This window comes from Tauraco erythrolophus, chromosome 1, assembly GCF_009769465.1.
Source record: "Tauraco erythrolophus isolate bTauEry1 chromosome 1, bTauEry1.pri, whole genome shotgun sequence".
Lineage (NCBI taxonomy): Eukaryota > Metazoa > Chordata > Aves > Musophagiformes > Musophagidae > Tauraco > Tauraco erythrolophus.
Window position 1 is genome coordinate 89,331,267 of NC_141465.1, and position 21,320 is coordinate 89,352,586.

At 41.3% G+C, this 21,320-nt stretch overlaps 1 protein-coding gene across 4 annotated transcripts in view; it reads right to left on the bottom strand.

Annotated features, from left to right (window-relative positions):
• The window catches only part of LMO7 (LIM domain 7), a 133,687-nt gene that overhangs the window by 65,803 nt on the left and 46,564 nt on the right, over window positions 1–21,320 (bottom strand). For all 4 annotated transcript variants that reach the window (XM_086611619.1, XM_086611603.1, XM_086611611.1 and 1 more), the window contains exon 4: window positions 8,868–8,974. In XM_086611619.1, coding sequence (XP_086467745.1) covers window positions 8,868–8,974 — 107 coding nt within the window. The remainder of the gene's footprint in view (window positions 1–8,867; window positions 8,975–21,320) is intronic.

The following is a 21,320-nucleotide window of genomic DNA, read 5'->3' on the forward strand; positions in this document are numbered from 1 at the left end:
TCAACTACCAACCTCAGACACAAGCACTTTTTAAGTACGGAAAAAAAAAATGCAGGTTTTCTCTTTACATTCTTTCATAACTCACTGCTGCTCATCCAAATTGATTTCCTCTCTCTGCTGCATTGTTTTATAAACTGCATTTAATCCTGAGAGGTTAGGGGATTGATATGCATGCTTAAAATAAATACGGGAGCCTAAGGTTTAGGTGGATTCCCATAGGAACCCTAAAAGGTTAGAGACATTTCTCTTAATACAAAGCAAAAGAGCATTGAAAAACATTGTAAAGGCTTTTAGTAATAATAGTTTTGAACCCCACAAAAGTTATTTCAGAAATACTGTAACAGGATCAAAAATGAGGACTTTGACCAAAACAACGTGTCTCAGCAGAAAGCTACTGTGACCCACTTCAGCAAATCATTCAGTTTTCTAACATAATTGCTTAAATTCCAATATAAGGCCATAGATCTATGTCACTAAAGGGACCTGAATTGCTCTCGATACAACACACTAATGTCATTTTTTCAAGATTTGTTCAGACTCCTCCTGTAAACTTATAGGTACAGATATAGAACTCCAAAAGTTTTTCATTCTTAAAGCAGAATCTTTTTCACAAAATAGATAAAATAAACACTATCAAGAGTATAATCCCCAAAGGAAGTGTAAATTAGTAACTGTTAAATTACTCAACAGAAAAAAAAAAAGAAAGAGCATTCTCAAACATTTTTTTCATAAACAGAAACCTCACAGATAAAGTAGAAAGATTAAATAGCACCACACCCAACTTTATAGACTTTATACTAAAGAGTTGGAGGTAAAATTCTAGCAGGTATGGTCCAAAGTCTGGCACATATTTTATTGCCTACAACGGTTTTACTGGAATCACAGAATCATAGAATAGTTTGGGTTGGAAGGAGGACCTTAAAGATCATCTAGTTCCAACCCCTCTGCCACAGGCTCGAACACCTTCCAATAGATCAGGTTCTTCAAAGCCTCATCCACCCTGGCCTTGAACACCTCCAGGAACGCGGCATTCACAGCTCCTCTGGGCAACCTGTCCCAGTGCCTCACCACTCAGAGTGAAAAATTTCTTCCTTATATCTAATCGAAATCTCCCCTCTTTCCGTTTAAAGCCGTTGTCCCTTGTCCTATCACTACACGCCCTTGTAAAAAGTCCCTTTCCAGCTTTCCTGTAGGCCCCCTTTAGGTACTGGAACACTTCTATAAGATCACCCCGGAGCCTTCTCTTCTCCAGGCTGAACAGCCCCAACTCTCTCAGCCTGTCTTCATAGGAGAGATGCTCCAGTCCTCGGATCATCTTCGTGGCCCTCCTCTAGACCTGCTCCAACAGCTCCATGTCCTTCTTATGTTGGGGGCCCCAGAGCTGAATGCAGTACTCCAGGTGGGGTCTCACAAGAGCATGAATTAAATGAACGATTTCAAGCATATGCGAATGAATGACATGAGCGTGAATATTTTGCACTAAAAACAACCGTTTCACAAGACTGATAAAATACACTCTATTTTCATTTACTTTACCTCTGTGCAACTGTCCTTAGTTATTAATAAAGCTAAATGTGTGAAATTAATGATCTTGAAATTAGTTACAGTATAAACAAAACAAATACAGCAATTTTAATGTTTAGAATATGGTTATGCCCAGGAAGATTAGCTACTGTAAATATTACCCATTTCTATGAAAACATCCATAGCAAAAAGAGAATTTGTACATTTATAAAGTCATAGGAACATTTCTAGAGTCATTCTGAAGTGAGGGTGCTGCAAGTTTCCATTTCAAGGGAAGTGTCACTAGGAAACCCAGTTACCACAATAAAAGCCTATTACAACCACATGTGTAAGAAATGTTATTTCTCTGGGTATAAGGCAAAAAAAAAAAGCAGCATTCATTGTTTAATTAAATTTTGGTGAAATGGTTTGCATTTCAGCTTTCAATACCCACAAACTGCTGGTTTTACTCCTTTTATCTCAACCTGAATTCAGAGATAGTTTCTTAAACCTTTATGTCTAAGCCTTTGAGGTGATTGACTCTTCAGTCACACAGGCACAAGCTGGAGACCTTATTCAGGTGTAAGTTTTGGGCTAAGTACTATCATACCTCTTACAGTGAAGCACTTGGCTTTCATCCAGTCTGCAACTTTCTATTCTACACAAAATAAAAAGGCAGGAAAGGGTGGTTCCATGTTGTGTGTTTTGGGTATTTTGTTTTGTTTTTTTTCTTTTTTTGAAGCCAAATTAGAACTAGGTTTTTCAACTCATTAAAATGTGTGCTTCTTGGGGAAAAAAAAAAAATCTGTACAGCAAATTCAGGTTCAGCTCATGCGCTCTCATATTAAGCATGAAATTCTTGAGAAAAAAGTCTTCAAGATATAATAACTCTGCAAATATATCAGATACGGAAGACGACTCAAGTATGAATTCAGTGTTACCAAACGCAAACACCAGCTCTAAGCTACCTGATCACAAACTGACCTGCACCGTCTCTCTCTCTGACAGTGTTAGCCAATTTGTAGTCAATTTCTCTCTCTCTTTCTCAACTCTTTTTTCTTTAAGAAAAATATGGCAGCTCTTAGTGTTCAAGTGTCCCTGGAAGTGTTCAAGGCCCGGTTGGATGAGGCTTTGAAGAACCTGATCTATTGGAAGGTGTCCTTGCCCATGGCAGGAAGGTTCGAAGTAGATGATCTTTAAGGTTCTTTCCAACCCAAATCATTCTATGATTCTATCTCATAGAACAGAAATTTCACTTTGCTCTTGTTGACCCTGCAGAAGAAAGGACCCTGAGCAGGAAATACAAGTGGAATCATGAAACCCCACATATTCCCCAGGACTAGATAGGAACAACATGAAAATCATGGAGAAACTAGCAACCATTTTTTTATATATAAAAGTCTATTTTCTAATTAGGTACTAGAATCTACAGTTACTTTCTTAGCACATGAAGAATGTGAAGTTGCTGAAGAACTGAACGTAAAACTGGAAGAAGCTATGTCTGCATTCAGTCTCCTATTATATCTGCACATTTAGTGGCTGCACCCAAAAAGACAAGTGAAGCAACTTCATTGCCAAATAGAGGCACTGGTGTTATTGTCATCTGAATTATGGGATAAATAAGGTAGGTACTAGAGGATGTTTTGTGTTTGGCCTAACTTGATGCTAGAAGGCTTCCTTTTTGACAGCCTCTAGAAGGAGATGGTTGCTTAGTAAGGGACAATAGCCATGATATGGCAGGTAGTGATTCTGTATGTATGCTTAAAACAGTTCATGTTGGTATAATGGGTATAACACTCAATCTCATTTAATCAGACAAAAACTCCATGAAATGTATCCTGTTCCAGATGGACAGAGATGCAGGATATATACTTACAACTGCATCACTTAGCAACTATTTAATTTTGTCAGGCTTTATTTTAAAAGCATCTAATCTCTGAACAACTTTTTTTTGTGGTATTTTAAATTCATAAAGTCTTATCTCTGAATTGAAATAGACAGTCTGTCTCAAAACCCCAGCTTCTGAAATGCAGGAATACGAGGATGAACATGACAGGTAACAGTTGTTACTTCTCTCCAGCTGGCTCTAGTTATATAGGCTACAGAAAGCATGGCACTCCCCGTTTTTCAAGGGTTGCTTTTTCCTTTAGGAAATCATGAAAAATAATTGTGCTAAAGATGCATTAAACTGATAAGTTAAAACTACACACAAGTTAGAAATGCCAGGGCCAGAGTCAGAGCTCCGCTATTTCATCTCATGTATGCACATAATCCCACTTCAGCAAGATTTCTTCAACAGGGTTTTCTGTTTGCTTTCTATGATTTAGACTTCATTTAGTATACAGGATTGACAATGAATACGGGAAAAACTACAGAGCAGCAAAAAGTTGAAGGCCTTATCCAAATACCAAGTTCCACAAGGTGCTGAGATATTTCCAGCTATCTTTGCAGATGATTTTGAGCTTCATTCAAGACATACTCTAAATATAATCCTGTAATAATATTAACAGAAGACAAATATTTTGATTTGATATTGTATTGAAGAATGAAATTAATATAGTAAAACTTCAACATCAGGACTCGAGGGCTCATGGTAGCTTTATAAAAAATTTGCTATTTAAGATTAAGAAGATTAAGTGAATTGCTTCATAATTTTTTTAAACTTAGTTTAATATTTTCATCTAGTAAGCCACCACTGTTTGGATTTATTATTAGCATTTAACGAGATTCTTTAAGTGGATACCTCATTTTACAGAATTAGAATTTTTTTTTCAGATGGAAGAAATAATTTGCTTGAAAGACAAGACAAATTTTAACTATGCCATCCATCTGATTGTTCAGGCTGCCTCCTTTAAAAACGCTAATTGGGATAACAGATCCATCAGAATAGAAGTCGCTGTCTGCCTAAGCAAACTCTCACTTTTAACTCCATGGCACGATTTTGATAAAAACCCTTCCACAACTGGGAACAACTGGGTGTGTCACCTCTAAAGAGCTGGGTAAGGAAGTGCTTAACATTTTTAAATAGTAACTATGCTGACAACTGACAGTCACTAAGCTTGTATTACATTCTTACTTTGATAGAACTAAAAAATAATCAAATGAAGTACTAAGACAATCTTGCATTACTTAAAAAAAACCCAAACCAACCAAACAAAAAACAAATGACAACCAAATCCAAGCTACTGGGCTTTAAAATAACATCTCCTCCAATACAAAAATAATAAAATCCTAGGCTAAAAAAATCAACTATACTGAAAGAACTGAAGAGGGACACATATGCGTTTACACAAATAACTAGCCACAAAACAAGAATATACGCACATGACTGCCAAACACGGTACGTGAAGAATAAATCCATCTGGATAATCTTTATTGGAACACATGACACATTACTGTACTATACCATTGAGCAACAACTTCTGCAGACTTATAGAAAGACTGAGCTATAAATCTCAGACATTAATCCATACTCCCATTTTCACTGGCAGAAAAGAAACCATCCATGCCAGTATATTTTTCCACATCACCCGACTACTAATCTCATCGCTGATCTGGCAAAGCATAAAGTCTGCAAGGCTTTGAACAGCAACCAGTAATTTTAACCAGCCCTCTTCACACAAACTTCTAAACAATAAAATTTTAAGGAGCTTTTTCCTTTACAAAAAGGATAATCACATAATCACTTGGAACTGTGACTCTGGATTTTTAAGAGGATTCTTGCCTCTCCCGTCCCAGATACTAGGAGTAATTACAGAGGAGGGTTTCACATTATGCCTATGCATCATCTCAGTTGCAGTAGAAAACAAAACACAAGTGAAAGTTACAACCTCCTTACCAGATAGGAAGATTATTTTCTTAGTATGGCTTCTGGTAAGCCACAAGGAACACAGGGTCTTTACCTTAACCCAGGTGACCACCAGAACATTACACCACATACAAATAAGAGTTTGGTATCTTGGAACAGCTTGGTGTTATTGTTGATGAGTCAAAGACAGAGCGCTACCAGCCAAGATACAGTGAAAGGCAGCAAGCACACTCAGAAATGAGTATGAAACCAGAAGAAAATAACTTTTCCTGTTGGGAAGGGAGCCTGCCCGGGTGGGACAGGATGGAGGTCTGAGATGCTAACAGCCTGAGGGTGTGTGATTTCTAGAATTGTAGAATGGTTAGGGTTGGAAAGGACCTCAAATATCATCTAGTTCCAACCCCTCTGCCATGGGCAGGGAAACCCTCCACTACACCAGGTTGCCCAAAGCCTCATCCAACCTGGCCTTGAACACTTCCAGGGATAGGGCATCCACAACTTCTCTGGGAAACCTGTTTCAGTGCCTCACCACCCTCAATGTAAAAAATTTCTTCCTTATATCTAATCTAAATCTACTGTCTTTCAGTTTAAAGCCATTTCCCACAAGACAAGAAGCACGCAACTGCCAGGCAGCAGAGACAGGAGAAACAGAGGGAACACCTCTTCAGCACCCTCAGAGGGAAGGTGTTCCTCCTGCAGGACCTCCCCAGCACCAGAGCCATCAGAGCAATTGGACAAGCCTACAGAAGGCCAAGCGCGGCAGGGACAGAGATGCAACCTCCCAGCCAGTCTTAGAGGCTGGTTTGGCTCTGACATAAGACCACAACTCTCATGTCCTCCTTAGCAACAGAAGTGGACCCACCCTTTTAATGGTACCTTCCTCTTACCTATTTTCCACGTACGACGCGAACCAGGCGTTTTCTTACGCCCAGCAGTCCACACGTGTGTCCTACCAGCTCTCCCACTGCTCTCAGTCATCCCACCCTGAGAAGCTGACTGTTTAAGCGACCGTTTATTTAATCTCTTTCGGGTCGATAAAAAGCACGTGCTAACGGTGGTGCAGCAGCAGCACGCAGCACCGCTGCCGAGGTGTCGGAGTGCACACTGCTTCAGGCACACCATAACGTTACCCTGCACAGCCTGTCACAACTGGTGTAAGACGTGGGCAATTAGCCTCAGGTGTTAGCAGCAAAATGAATTTGCTTGGGAATGTTAGAAAGCCAAAATCAAAATGCAATTTTTTTTACAAAAATCAGCATATAAAAAAAAAGTTTTCCCTCTTTGTGACAAGAAATCGTTTACTTTTAAAGCTGAGACCGAGGTTAACAGAGAGTAACGCAAAAGCAAGACATGAAACAATATCCCTTTTCTGAGGCCTGGCATTCTAGAAGATTTGAAGAAATCTGTAGTTTAGCTTGAATGTATGAAATTACTTATTACTATTAAATAATAATTGTTAAAAATAGGTCAGATAAAGGTCCTGATCCAACAGCATTTCTCTCCTGACACATATGTGACTCTCTCTGGAAACCTTCTGAAGACGAGCTTGCCCTCTGGGTAATCAAGTGATGCGCAATCAACTTTTCAATGGAGAAAGTCATCTTCATGTAACTAACATCCTTCATTTCTTGGATTAAAACTTCCCTCCTGTCCCTCTCCAAACTCCTAAACATGTCAAAATGTGCTGGTGTGGTTAGGTAACTACTTTACAGCATGCTCAGATACAGGAGTTTTGAATTACTATGTAAGCATTTTACACACGCTGTGGGACTGTCATATGATATATAACGTGTGGAAAATCAAACTTATATTGAAACAAATTAAAAGAGCATGGCTATACAGCTGGCAGCTCTTTTGACTCTAACCCAGACCCCTTGCGTTGCTGTCCATAAGAAGTGCTCAGTGGTTAAATCTGTACTTTTGAAAAAAACCCTATTGCCTTATGACGACTTAAAAGTCCAGCCTTACTCTCTGCTCCTGGAGCCGGGAAGAGCACTGGCAGAGCTGAAAAGACCCAAAAAAAAACCCCGGTTACAGGTTCACTGGATGATTTTCATGGCTGACCTCACTTGGGCATCACAACTAACATAGGGATGAGCTGAACAACCTACCTGGCACAACAGTTTGCTAACTCGATCTCCCCAGGGATTCAGCTTGTCACTATAGACACTGCTGAAGACCAGCTCCTGATCGCCTCCAACCCTTCCCAGCTATACCCTTGGAGCAAACCTCCACCAAAACAACTTTAAGGAGGCTTTCGCACGTAATTAAAGCATGGCAGAGGTTACCAACCCTCCAGCTTTTGGCATGACATAGGAACCAGTGGGGAGAATACTGGTGCCCTGGAAAGGCACCAAATCCTTAAACAACACATGAGCAAGAAATTACGTTTCGGGTATGAGTCAAAGATTGGAAAATGCGTTGCCATCTCAAGTGTCAGACCTCAAAACAGTACGAACTTTCATTCTAAAACCAGGCAGAGGGTATGTCAACACACTACCACCTGATCCACCTACAAGAGATTTTTTTTTTTCTAATTAAAGCACTTATGTGCCATTTCACAATATTTATTTTTTTTTTCCTGGTATTTACAGAAGGATTACTGCCTATTCCTCTTTGATAAAATTGGCAATTAAAGACAGGAATCAATTCTTAACATTTAACCTGACAGGTTTCCAGGAAAACTCACTAAAGCTTTTTTTTTTTTTTTTTGAAGGTTTAACAATAAATTCAGTCTTTGTACCAACGCAACAAAAACAGCTAATAATGTAACAAAGCCAGAGGCCCCAAGATTATATTCTTCCATGACACGTTTGTCTTAAAACACCTGTTAAGTGTCTGCACAGTAAGGTTCTACCTCAATCTCTCAGAAACTAGTAATAAAACTCACAGTAGCAGACACAGCAGCCCTGAAATTTGAGAATCCACTAATTATATTTCGGAACCAAAGCACTGCTATTTCACAGGAAAAGTCTTTTCCCTGTAAACATGACAGTTACCCTTTGTGCAATTCAGTGCTTGGTTTCTACACGCATAACCCGCACACACACACACTCCTTGACAGGAGATGTGACATTCGGTGACAAACACCCAATTAAATTTCAGAGTCGCAAGACCAGGGGTCCTGTAGGAACACTGTACCTGAGCCTCAGCCATTCAGGTATGTATCAGAAGTACCACCTCAGCCTTTCAGATTCTACATTGGTAACGTCAAAGAAGAGAGGGAAGTGATGCTTTTGATAGCATTTAACAGTTAATTTTGCTCCAAGTTTAAAACAACCTGAACAGCTTCCATCTCACATAGTAAATGCTGTAAATATTCATTAACAGTTAGTTTGCTTAAGGCATAATGCTACTTCATTTTTTAAATTAAACTTGTGCAAATCTTATTTACCAGCCTTAACAATGCTTAAACCCTCAACATAGTACTCAGAACTGCTTGTACCAGATTAAAAAAAGGCTTTTCCATAGGCAAATATTTAAAAAAAAAAAGAAAAAGACTGTGAAAGAGCTTAGAGGGAGAAGGAGAGGGAAAAAATAAAATCACGGAACTTACTTGACTGTAACTCGATTGGACAAATCCTGAAGATCTCCTGGGTGAAAAAGCTGAGCTTCTTTCAGTCCAATATTTTCGCACGCTTTTAGAAAAACATTTATATTATCCTGCGAAGAGAAGCGGAAAAGGCAGGCGCTCAGTTAAAAGCACTAAGCAGGTTTTGCCGGACGATCAGTGCGAGCCTCTAAACGTCAAAGTCCAGCTCACAGAAAGGGTCCTGAAAAAGCAATCTTCTGGATCACAAGCACAGGTCGTTCGTCGTGCGCACAGGCAGGCTGGTTTGCGATCCCGGGGACTGAGGGCACGTTAAAGATTACCTGGCACACGGCAGTGGCGAGCCAGTAGGCAGCGATCTCCACTTTGATTGTCAGCTCTGCTCAGCAAACAAACGCCCTCTCTTCCCAGCTCTGCACGACAAGCCTCACCTCTTGCCTTTAAAAATAACTCTGGCTACTGACATTCACCACCCAGAAACTCTTGGCAGGGGAGGAAGAAGAGGAGGGACGCGCCGTTTCTATGCTCGCAGACCGAGGAGGGAATACTGCACCTGGAGCCTGGGTTTGGTTGCTGAGCAAAGCTCCAGAGAGACAGAAATCAAACCGTATTCAGCTTTGCTGCTTCCTTACTTTGAGGGGGGGGGGGGGGGGGGGGGTGTGTGCTTCTCTCCTTTGCGTTCCTCCCCTTCCTCTCCACCCCCCCTAGCTCTCACCAATATACAACAGAATATAGGTGCGGTGTATTACAGCACCCACTCGCTGCACCTGCTACAGATCAACCGAACAGCAAGAGCAAGGTTAAAAAAAAAAAAACTAAAATAATAATACGACGATACAGAGAGAGATTATACAACTTGTGATCTCTTTCCACTTGATAAACAATAGGCAAGAAATTCCTTCTCGTTAAGGCGGAATGCTATCAACAACAAAAGAATGTGCCCTCTTGCGCACTTGCTCCCCTTCAGCTGGAAGCCACAGGAAAAGGTACACAAAGTTACTTAATTCATAAGCTACGCACAGCCCTGTGGTTCGAAGGCTTTGTGAGTCAAGGTACTGGTATCAGAGTTTCACAGTATGGAAAAGCAATGTAATACACTTCGAACTTTTTTTTTTTAAACACATACTCACTGAATGTAAGAATTATTCCACTGTTTAAAATTTATTAGAAAAAAAAAAATCCACACAGAAAACAACAGCTGCTTCTAATACATACTTTAAAAAGTAAAACAAACACTTTAAAAAATGTAAAACAAACCCAAGAATCCCCACAACCTTCTGGTTTTGAAGGTCCCTAGGATTCTAGTGTTTCTTATCAGTCTGTAAACATGGCTTCATTCAAGGAAAACATTTGAACAAGGTATTCCCCATGTAGGCTGCGGGCTCCGTGTTACCGCATCCAAAAGATCCCAAGTGTCTCATACCGTGAAGGTTATACCCTAAAGCCTGACGTGCAATGTGCCACAGCGAGGGCTCTTCTGCTGCAGGGGGATGTGACGTGACAATGATTATGGGGGACGCGATGCAGCGGCACATGAGTGGAGAGGGCTGGGATGGATGGAGGACAGGCAACCTCGCCTCCTCCTCCGCACCAGGCTCCTGCAATACCCAAGGGGCTGCCTGCACAAGTGGCCAAGGTAGAGCTTCATGCTGAGGATGCAACCTCAGGAGGGTTATTTACTTTTCCCTTCCATGCAATGACCCTTTTTCCTTTCCATGCAATAGAGGGAAAGCTGACTAGATGTGACGGTTTTATTCAATTAATTTTTGAGTGTCATATTAGCACCAAAAACCCCAAGGACTTGAAAAGGCATCATTTCTTTCACATGCAGGAGGCCATAGGTTAAAGTGTCATTGCAAGAAGAAGAGAAACTACTTGTTAAACAACAAAACACATCTAACTATCAGGTCAGTGTCCAGGGGTCTGGGAAGTCCAAGAAATAAGCAGGCAAGGAAAGGGAAGAAAGCAATAGAGCAGAAGAAACAAGTAGTTGTAAGGTAATGAACAGAACTGACAACAGCACCAAGGCAATATGCCCTGATTGGTCTGACCAGTCATCAAAACTCAAGAGTAAACTCCCAAACTGATGAGTTATGTCGACTGAACTGCAGAGAACAAGCACATTGTTCAGGTAAACAAGGAAGAAGAGTCTGAGATTTAGAGGAATGGTTGCTGCCTACACCCTGAGCATAACAAAAACAAAGCAGAAGAGCTGCTCATCAGTGGCTGCTTGGTTGCACAACCACCAAACTGTTGGTATATGAAAGAATTAAATTTCAAAGGTGTCGCAGCAGTTAAACCTATCAAAAATCAGCCCTCTGATAAAGAGGACCTGCAGCCCCCAAGAACCAATTATCATTGCCAATATGAGTCAAGGCCTTCAGAAACAGGTCAGAGGCAGGGGGAGATAACACAGGAGGCAGAACACAGCTAGTCACGGCACTCACTGGTGTGCAGGAGAAAACATGGTTCAAAACCTGCCTCCCCCCATCTCCCAAGCCTGCAGTTTGATCACACCTACTCTCTTGCACGTGAGTGCCCCAACACAAGCTCTCCTCCCATCAGGGCCTGGAATTCACCCCCAGAGCATCAAGAGAGGTTACCCAAAAGGCTCAGGTTTAGATATTGACACAAAAAGGTTTAATTTCAACAAATCAGCGTTTTTAAATCCTGTCCTTGCCACGTTTTTCTTGACCATCCCTAATCATCGCAGTAAATCACTGAAGCTACCGATCTCAAAATAGCTACCAGCCATTTTAAACTCTACCAGAACAACGAACCTGAAAATGAATTTTAAATAGCACCACAAAAACCAGCAGAAAAAAAAAACAGTATGACAAGCTATCAACCTGCAATTAGATTTATCATTAGAAGTGTGAACAGGATCATTGTTCAGTGATTAATGCGCTCAAATATAGAAGCCATTGCACTATTCTTTTTACCAATATAACTGTACTTTCATAAGACTAATGGTTGTTACCACTTCAGCTCCACAGGGTGTACTGCAACTTGAATCTCATCGTATTCCACAAAAAGGATTCTTTTTAAACATTCAGAACACAAAAGCCTGGAGAAGAACGCCACACCAGACCTCTCTCCTGGTGACTGCAAGTCACCCAAGCACTGCTTGAGAAAAAAAGTGTTTCATACCTGTGTCCACAACCCTCCTCTGCCACTGAGGTCTTCCCAAACTCTGTAAACAATGGCAGGCCATTTAAATTTAAGAAAGATTCAAATTAGCAGAGTTGCAGAGAAAGAGGAGTATGATGAGAAGACAAGGGACCTACACAATGAAAACAGGAGAACTTGGTTCCGTTACGCTAATAAAACAGAGTGTGAGAGGCAATACTGTTGCCATCTACCAGCACAAGGGGAGCAACACCAGGAGGGCAGAGAAGAGCTTCCCAGTCCAAAACCAATCCATGGTCCGCCATAAACACATTTATGCAGAAAACACACGGTTTCTGACCATGAAAAAAAGTAAAGCTTCTGAACTGACTAACAGGGACAATGGGGACAAAAATCAACTAGATGATTGTAATACAGAGCTCGATCAGTGCATCTCCGTGAGCATCTGGAGTTGGAATTAGCATCATACAATTACAGGTCTTAAATCATAACAAAAATAAAGCCTGAAGCCTTAACCACAAAATTCAGGTACAATTCCCTTATGTTGTTACTACTTCTAAGTGTCTTGGTGGGAGGAGGTAGGGAGGTTGGAAGGAGACCGCGGGGCATTGGGTTTTTTCCCCTAGACTATTGCATGATGAAACAGCAGAGCGTTTCAGATGCCCTCAGCACAACTTGAGTTTTCCACACACCATCCAGACCTACATTAAACACACACCGCAGAACGCTGACTAGGTAGAGCTACCACCGCTCAGCGTTTCATTTTTGCCTCAAACTTCAAAGTAAACCACACCCAAAAACTCTGCAAAGTCGTAACACAGGGGAGAGACAGCTGGCAGCGGGAAACAGGTCATCCACGAACAGGCATTTAGATACCACCATTCAGAGGAACGGCAAATGATACGGCACACTTTTGGGCATGCACCTGCCTTTCTGCTCCCCATGGGGCATTACTAGCCACAAAACCTTCCCTCTATCTGTTGCTAAAGCATCCCCCTCTAACCAATGTTGAGAAGGAGACAAGATGGCATGCCCATATTGAAAGCGGGACTGTGGTCCGTGCCCTCCCTCCAGTGTCCAAGTAGACTTGTCTCTCTCACTCCTGCAGCCTCATAGACACGAGGAAAGAGCTGAGTCTTCTTTGTCCTTCCTCACCAGCCCTCAGCACTGTTTCTGCTCATAGGCGAGGGGCAGGGGGGCTGCGCCCGAGCTCCGCAGCCCCGGCAGTGAATGGAGTGGGGAGAGCAGGGTGGCTGCGGCAGGATTCCTCGCTCCCATCGCCATTCTCTGGGCCGCAAAGAAAGGAGCCACTCGCTCCGTGGGAAAACATGAGAATATGGACACCTTCCTTTAAAAAAAAAAGGATAACTTTAAAAGTAATTTAAAAACTTGGGGGATCACGACTGGCAGTGGCGCTGTGTTTGCAACTGTTATCAGCTCCTAACATATGTCACCATGGCAAGAATTTGTGGCAAAGATGATGTGGCACTATGAAGAGGAAGACAAACACATAGCACTGCTGAGGTGGCGGTGAGGAAGGACATAGGTCCTCAACACTTAAAAATACAGGGAGAAAAAAAAGAAACAGCACTTCTAAAACAGAAAAAATATCATGAGCAACAGGGAAATGAGGGAAAAGACAGGAGTAGACACGCAAAACAGAGTTGACTTTAAGTAAAAAAAAAAACACTAACCACTAAAGCTGAGAAGGGACATACAGTGAGTAAAATACAAAAAGAATTTTAAAAATCTCTAAAATGATAGAGCATGAAGTAAAACATAATTAAGAAGAGAGGTCTCCATAACAGAATGTGTCAATACCATCTTATTTTTGCTATTTATGTGCAATGCCACATCACACTAAATTCGGCTTGTATATTTGAGCTGCAATTTAATTAAAAAAAATAAATACCTTATTATCATTGTTATCTGGGTGGGGCAGGAATATTAATTTAAACAAGTGTGTAAATACACTTGCTTTCTTTAGGGTGCAGTCATGCTGTGTGGTAAGCCTGTCTTCTCTCTAGTTAACTGTTTCTCTGAAACCCTACACATGCACTGAAACACAACGAGATCTCCTAGGCATACAAGTTACGGCACATCTTTCAATTCAGTTGGCATCTGGGAGAAAAACAACTTAATTAACACGGTGTTTTTCTAATTTTCCTGGCTGCCTCAGCCAATAGATGAAGACAGTCTGTTGTCTCTTACTCTTATGCAAATACCCACTGTTTCAGTTAAAGCCTTTACTTCTATTGCTATTCAAGCTCTGTTTTGGTGAGTTTTTTTGTTGGGGTTTTTAGGTGTTTTTTTTTCCAGAGTATGAAGGGGAAGGATGGGAACATAATTTCATAATAGCACCCGATGCTCCCAGGACTAGTGAAGCATATTTGCATGGGAGTATTACAGCATCATCCAGATCATGAGTTGGTGCCAGAAGTTGTTTTCAATTTCCAGGCTCCCAAAGAAAAGGAAAAAAAAACGACCCACTCGGTACCTACAGTGCCTAGCAACAAAAACTTCTGACATTTTAGGAAAAGAGACTAATGCATTTTTTTGGCTACAGAATTCTGAAAATCATCTGAATAGATCATATTTAACAGGCATGTTTCTAAGTACTACATTTATGAAGACATTTAGCGTCATCTTGAAAGCTCACACTGTGTCTCCTTCAGCTCTGCCTTCACAACAAACCCTCCTTAATGGCACCTGCATTCCCTTAAGTAAGGGCCTATTTCCATTACAAAACGAGGTATTTTTTAAAAGTAGAAAACGTTTGTCTTGGAAGCAGCATTCTACTGACCACTAAAGCCAGCTCAAATCAGTGTGATACAGAATTTACAGCTGCATTTTTCAGCAGCATCACTGCACAGCTATGCGTTGTTTATATTCGGAGGTGGAGTAAGGGATGAAACCTACAGCAGGAGCTCGTTGAACAAGTCGGGTAACTTGCTCTTCCTCGGAGGTACGTTTCGGTTATTAGCGCTGGCAGAAGGGGCAAGGAGGGAGAGCAGGGAATGGGGCTGAACCAACTTTGTGGACTCTCAATTACCACCTTGGCCTTGCACTTCAGGACGCTCAGCGCCCGTCACGCACTTGTCTCGCCTGAAGACTGCGATCCCAGCTCCTACAGCTCTCCGTGTTGCTGTGAAGGCTGCTAACGGGTTCAACCTTGAACCAAAAGGAGAAGGAGGAGTGGGTGGAATAGCTAAACTACTTTTTATTCCCCCTCCCTTTTTGGGCCCAAAACTAAAAATAATAATTAAAACAATCATCCTGCAGGCATAGTTTGACTTGGAGTGACCTCAATGTCTCTGTTCAGTAAATTATCCCACTTGTAACTGTGCACAGAGCACTGTATTGGACAAAGTTCAGAAACAGTGCTAATTGTTTTGCCACTCCCCTCTGTGTGCTCTTCGTTGTTCTTCCATACTGTGTAAAATAATAAATCACTGCGACCCTTGACACAAGGATTTCTTGCCCCAGCTACGCATGATTACAGACACCTACTCTTCAACGATTCACTTTCAGCCTTTCTCCCAAAAGGCAGGTGCTCCTGCTGCCAGAATGCAGGAACAAAACTTTCTCCATGAACTCTCCTGTTACCTTGGTGCTCCCAGTATCAATAATTGTAAATCACAGCCAGGCAGAGGAACATTCCTCTTCACCATTGCAATTCACAGGTCTCACCAGAGTTCAACCACTATGGAAACCGTGTTTTGAAACAGCCTGAGATAAGAAGCATTTTCGTTTTGGACAAAAAGGCCCATCCATCCCCCAAATCCCAACTCCATCTGCGATGACAGCAGCCAGTCACAGACCTCTAAGACTGACATGTGCATTGAAGGGTCTTCCCCAGAGTTTGTTCCTCAGCTCCTGGCACTGCCCACCGCCGTGTGTAATGGCCAGCAAAAGACCTCTCTGTCCTGCTCACCTCATTGCCTGCAACCCCTTGCAGCACTGAGCTTCATGGTTTCTTTCTGACAGGAGCAATGGGATTAAGGAAAAACACACAATAGAAATTAATGGGGGTTTTTTGAAGCAAGACTTCCAAGTTGACAACTTTCAAGGTGCTTGACAAGGGAAGGGACCAACTGTCCCCAGTGACTCCAAATTCCACCCAGGCTCATGTCTCCTACCATGCTACAGTGTAACCTTCGCTATGACCATTACAGCAACGACATGTACCAAACGAGTCTTTTATTGATAAGAGAGAGTGAGTATCAGGTTGTAAAATGCAGGTGTGTTTCTGGGATGTCGCTGCTACCAAATAAGCCAACCGCAAAGGAGAAGGGCAAAGGTACCGCACATGGGCAGCCCCGGCAGACGTGCCTTGTAAATCGAGAGAGCTCTCTGCGCATCGCAGCTTCATCCCATTTTGGACGAGACAAAGGGAATTTATCTCACCCACTTGCAGGTATTCTTACTGTAAAGAAAGTATAGGCTCGGAAAGCCACACTATGGAATAACCATCCCAGGCTGTTTCTGTGTTTAGACAAGCCTTAACTTTCTCACCAGTTACTTGCATTCCAGTCAAAGTCAAGGGAGGGAAAAAAAAAAAAAAAAAAAAAAAATCATCAAGTGATGTGCTTTTCACCCCGAACTATTTATACAAAACAGACTTTACAAGCGAAGTGTGCGAAACACTCTAGTGCCAAGTCACCCCACTACACAGAACTGGAATGACAGTAATCCACTTAAAGGTGAAATTCCCCTGAAGCCTAATGAGTAATAAAAGAAGTAAAGACCTCTTGTTCTTGAAACAGTGAAAGTTTTGGCAGGGCTTGCTTTTCCCCCACTCCTTTCTTTTTTTTTTTTTTTTAATTATTTGTATACAGGAGTTTTTCTGTTTTGCTCACACAGGTTAACAATATGATATAGAAGAAATTCAGCCCCTCTGTAAAAAAGGCTTGAAACACAGCAAGACCCTCAATTCTCACAGTCCCTGATTTTTTGGACCATGATTTAGTACTTCATTCTCCTTAGAAGAGAATTCGGAAGTTTCCTCTAACTTTGCTTCCTTCAGTAGCCAGACATCTTTTGTAGCTCAAGAGGAGTAGCATCCTACTACCCTATTTAACTCTTGCTGCCCTACGTGGGCTCATCCCACAGTGTAGAGAAGCTCCCCCTTCACGCCTGGATCAACAAGCGTGTTTGGAGATGATCTGCCTTAGTGCCAGGCTTCCTCATGTCTGCCCCCATCCTCACACCCCGCAGAAAGCAAGCTCGGTCACCACAGCGTCTCGGCAGCCTTTGGTGTTGGCGTAGTATTTAATAGATCTTTTGCATACATCACCAGAGGAGAGTGATTCAGCCTGGGCACACGGGCGCGGAGGTGTTCAAACAGGCGTTAAAATATGTGGAATGAGGATTTTGTACCAAACAGAAGACTGAGCAGCATAGCTATATGGCTCCAGTACTGATATCACAGGGGAAAAAAAAAAAGTTATCACCGCTGCAATTAACATCCACTTTCTTTAGAAATTGCCATGAATTTTAAGCACCATACATCAAGCCAGGGAAAAAAAGCACTGTAGTGTCCAGTTTATGAAGATTTAACACAGATAAATACCGACTGCCGCAAGAAATCTCAAAACCGCGCTTCCTTGGCAAAGGCAAGAGAAATCAGATTACAAATGTCGTAAGTATGATTTAAGGCGTGTACCTCTTCTACGTGGTTGATGATTTTTTTCCAGTTAGGAAGGAATGTTTCTTTACAAACACAAAAACAGTCATCAGTTATTTAAGGAAATAAAAATAGCATTCGAATGACAGAGCATACCACAGACTACAGCTGATTGAGTTGATAAATGGGATTATTATTTTTTTTTTCCAGTTCATTTGGCAACCGTATTTATGCATTTTGTTAAGTGCTGGCAAGTTGAGGCAAAAAGGGTCATACTTTTCTGGAGCTTTGGTTTAGAGCAGAAGGAGAGATGAAAAATTTCCGCATTAGAAAGTTCTTGCTGCCAATCATATTATTTTACAGTTAGTTTACAAGAATTTTTAAATTAATTAATTAGCATTTTGACATCTCATCGGTTTGGAAGACATGATCTCATTTTAAAGCAGCCTCAAAATATTACTTTTGATTCAAGGAGATCGACCAACAGGCACAGCATTTACTGTCCCCTGACTAGATATCAGGGCAAGCAGTCGAACCACCATTTCCTTGGAATTTGCACCCATCTAATTTCTTCCCACTTAAGTCTCCTAGATACATTTCACTTCATCATCACCCACCCAAAACCTGTCAAGTTCAATCCAGCGGCTGAGTTTCATTCTGCCTGATCAAAGTCTTGAGCAGCTCCGAAAAATGTCACAAAGAGTTTACATCAACCTCTCCTTTCCCCACACCCTACATTTCAAAGTGTTTAGGCAGCAACAGCAAACAATTAAAGGAAATTCAGAGCTAAGGCTGAAACGTACCATATGTTTTCAAGCAGAAGGGCACAAAACATCAGTAAACCACTGCCGAGATTACATACTCCCACTATCAGGCATTGAAAGACTACAGAACAATGTCATCGCTAACTATTAATAACCATACTTCCTTTCTAGCACACAACCCTCTTCTCTTAATTGTCTAGCAGAGGTATTTCCATACAAGCCACATTCCTCTTACCCATAAGACAGCAGGAAAGAGTACCAGAAGTGATTTATAGTTCCACATACATTCCTGTCAGGTCTTGCATCACTCCTGACGTTTGTTAATCTACAATTTTAGGTTCTCAGAACTCAGGTCAGGCATTTTTAATTTTATTTTTTTGGTTCACAGTATAGTCTATGAGAGAATGGGACTGAGAGTCAACATTTCATTCCTACCCTACTCAGACTTACTGATTGACCTCAGGAAAGCCACTAAAACTCCCTCTCCCACACTCTGCTATCTTCAGGTGTAGAACTGAAACCACGGTGAAGACCTCTTTGCAAAGGACTGCAAGACTCAATATTTTAAAAACTTTTTATATAAGAGGTAAGATTCTTCTTAAACTCTTAAACATAATGATCAGGTTTCTAAAATGCCTCGTAAATTTACAAGGACCAAAAAAAGTAATAACTTTTTTTTTTATTATTATTTTCTTTTAAATTGGGATTTTCATCCCCCAGTTTGTGTGCCTATCATTCTCCCAAATTTGAAGCAAACATCTGTTTAGGAGTTTGAATTAGTGGCAACTGAAACTGCCAAATTTTAAAATGAAAACACGCATGCTAATTTTCAATTGCATATTTTTGCACTGACAAAATCTCACTAAAATTCATTAAATAAGAAATTTAACACATTGTTTTATGGTTACATTTGAAATACCATGCTTTGTCACTTCCCAGGTGAAAAGATATTTTCTCAGACTAATATAAATTCTTTTATGTCCAGGAAACTTGTTTGAGCACTTCACCTGGTCCCCCGATCAAAGAAAAAAAAAAAATTTCCCCTCCCATGTAATTGTGCTTGTCAGAACAAAACTAGATACTTAAGGTGTATCCTAGTCACCTGTTTGGTAACAGTCATGTAAGATCCCTCATCTGGTTTAAGCACTTTAAAAAAATCTGAAGATGTTGCTGCACGTACTTAAAACAATGCAGCAAACATACCACTACACATTAAAACGCTTTTCAGTATTTAATGAAACTATATCATTTGCCAGAGCAGACAGGTTTCAAGCTAAGTATAACAAGCTGAAATATCTGGAGGGGAAAAAAAAAAAAACACAACCAAAAAGCAAAAAAACAAAGCCACAGAGAACACAGTGCCTCAAATAGATTGTTTGTTTTTTTAAGTATAGTAAAATATGATCACTTAAAGTTATGCTGTCCTTCCTGGCAATTATCATTTCTTTATAAAAAAAACAAAAAACTTCTTGCTTCTCACAAGAAAAAGGAAAATAGCACTTTCCAGAAGTTTTGTTACCTGCAGCATAAAAGGGTTATTGAATGAGAAGAGGTATGTATGACTGTATAGAGGAAACCGACCTCATTTCTGCCACCTGAAGTGTTCCTGAGCCTGCACTGAAGGTATAGGCTGCCTTACAAAGGAGAGCACGCATCTGTTCCATCAGATGATATCCACTTTCACTTTCTCCCTCTTCCTCTTCGGTTTAGACACATTGAAGTTAAAAATAAAAGTCATGAGATATATCAATTGCTCTTGAAAAACAAAAATCTCTACTCATGCAAGCAAATACTATGCCAGGTAACTAGAAACCTGTTAAAATATCCATCTTCCTGAATTTCCAAACAACTTGGTGTGCATATTCATCCAGAAAATGGGCAATAATGCCTCTAACTTTGTTTACACATTGAAGTTACCAACTTTTCAGAAAAAGACATGTATCATCTTGTGCCTTGCCTTATGAAAAGCAATACTGGACTAATCAGCTTCCAGATGAAAGACATCAAATAGGAGTTATGCAACTTCACTCTTCACGGCACCTGCTGCGTATGCACCCACCCTGTACCTCTGCATTTACAGTCCAAACACAAATCAAAATCTCAAGACGCAGATCAGCCATGAGGGAAAGAGAAGGCAATGGAAGCAAGGCGCAGAGCCCACAGCCGCCACATTAGCCATTATGTATTCTGGTCCTTGTCAAAAATGTGACTTAAACATCTAGTTCCAACCCACCTGCCACTGGCAGGAACACCTTCCAACAGATCAGGTTGCTCAAAGGCTCATCCAGCTTGGCCTTGAACACCTCCAGGGATGATCCACAACTTCTCCAGGCAACCTGTTCCAGTGTTTCACCACTATCAGAGTAAAGAATTTCTTCCTTATATCTAATCTAAATCTCCCTTCTTTCAGTTTAAAGCCATTACCCCTTGTCCTATCATTACATGCCTTGTAAAAAGTCCCTCTCCAGCTTTCCTGTAGGCTCCCTTGAGGTACTGGAAGAACCCAGAACCTTCTCTTCTCCAGGCTGAACAGCCCCAACTCTCTCAGCCTGTCTTCATAGCAGAGGTGTTCCAGCCCTTCGATCATTTCTGTGGCTCTCCTCTGGACCCCCTCCAGCAGCTCCATGTTGGGGACCTCAGAGCTGAACACAGTATTCCAGGTGGGGTCTGATGAGAGCAGAGTAGAGGGGCAGAATCACCTCCCTCAACCTGCTGGCCACACTCCTTTGCATGCAGCCCAGGATATGGTTGGTTTTCTGGGCTGCCAGTGCACATTGCCGGCTCATGTTGAGCTTCTCATCAAACCTTCAGAAGAAAAAGCAATGCTCCACATCACTCAGTATTACTCCCTCATCACTGCAAAAACTTCAGACAAGCAAAGAGAGCACATCAAATGGTTACCAGCTCGTTAGTCAGCTCTTGACCAAAATTTATGAGGCT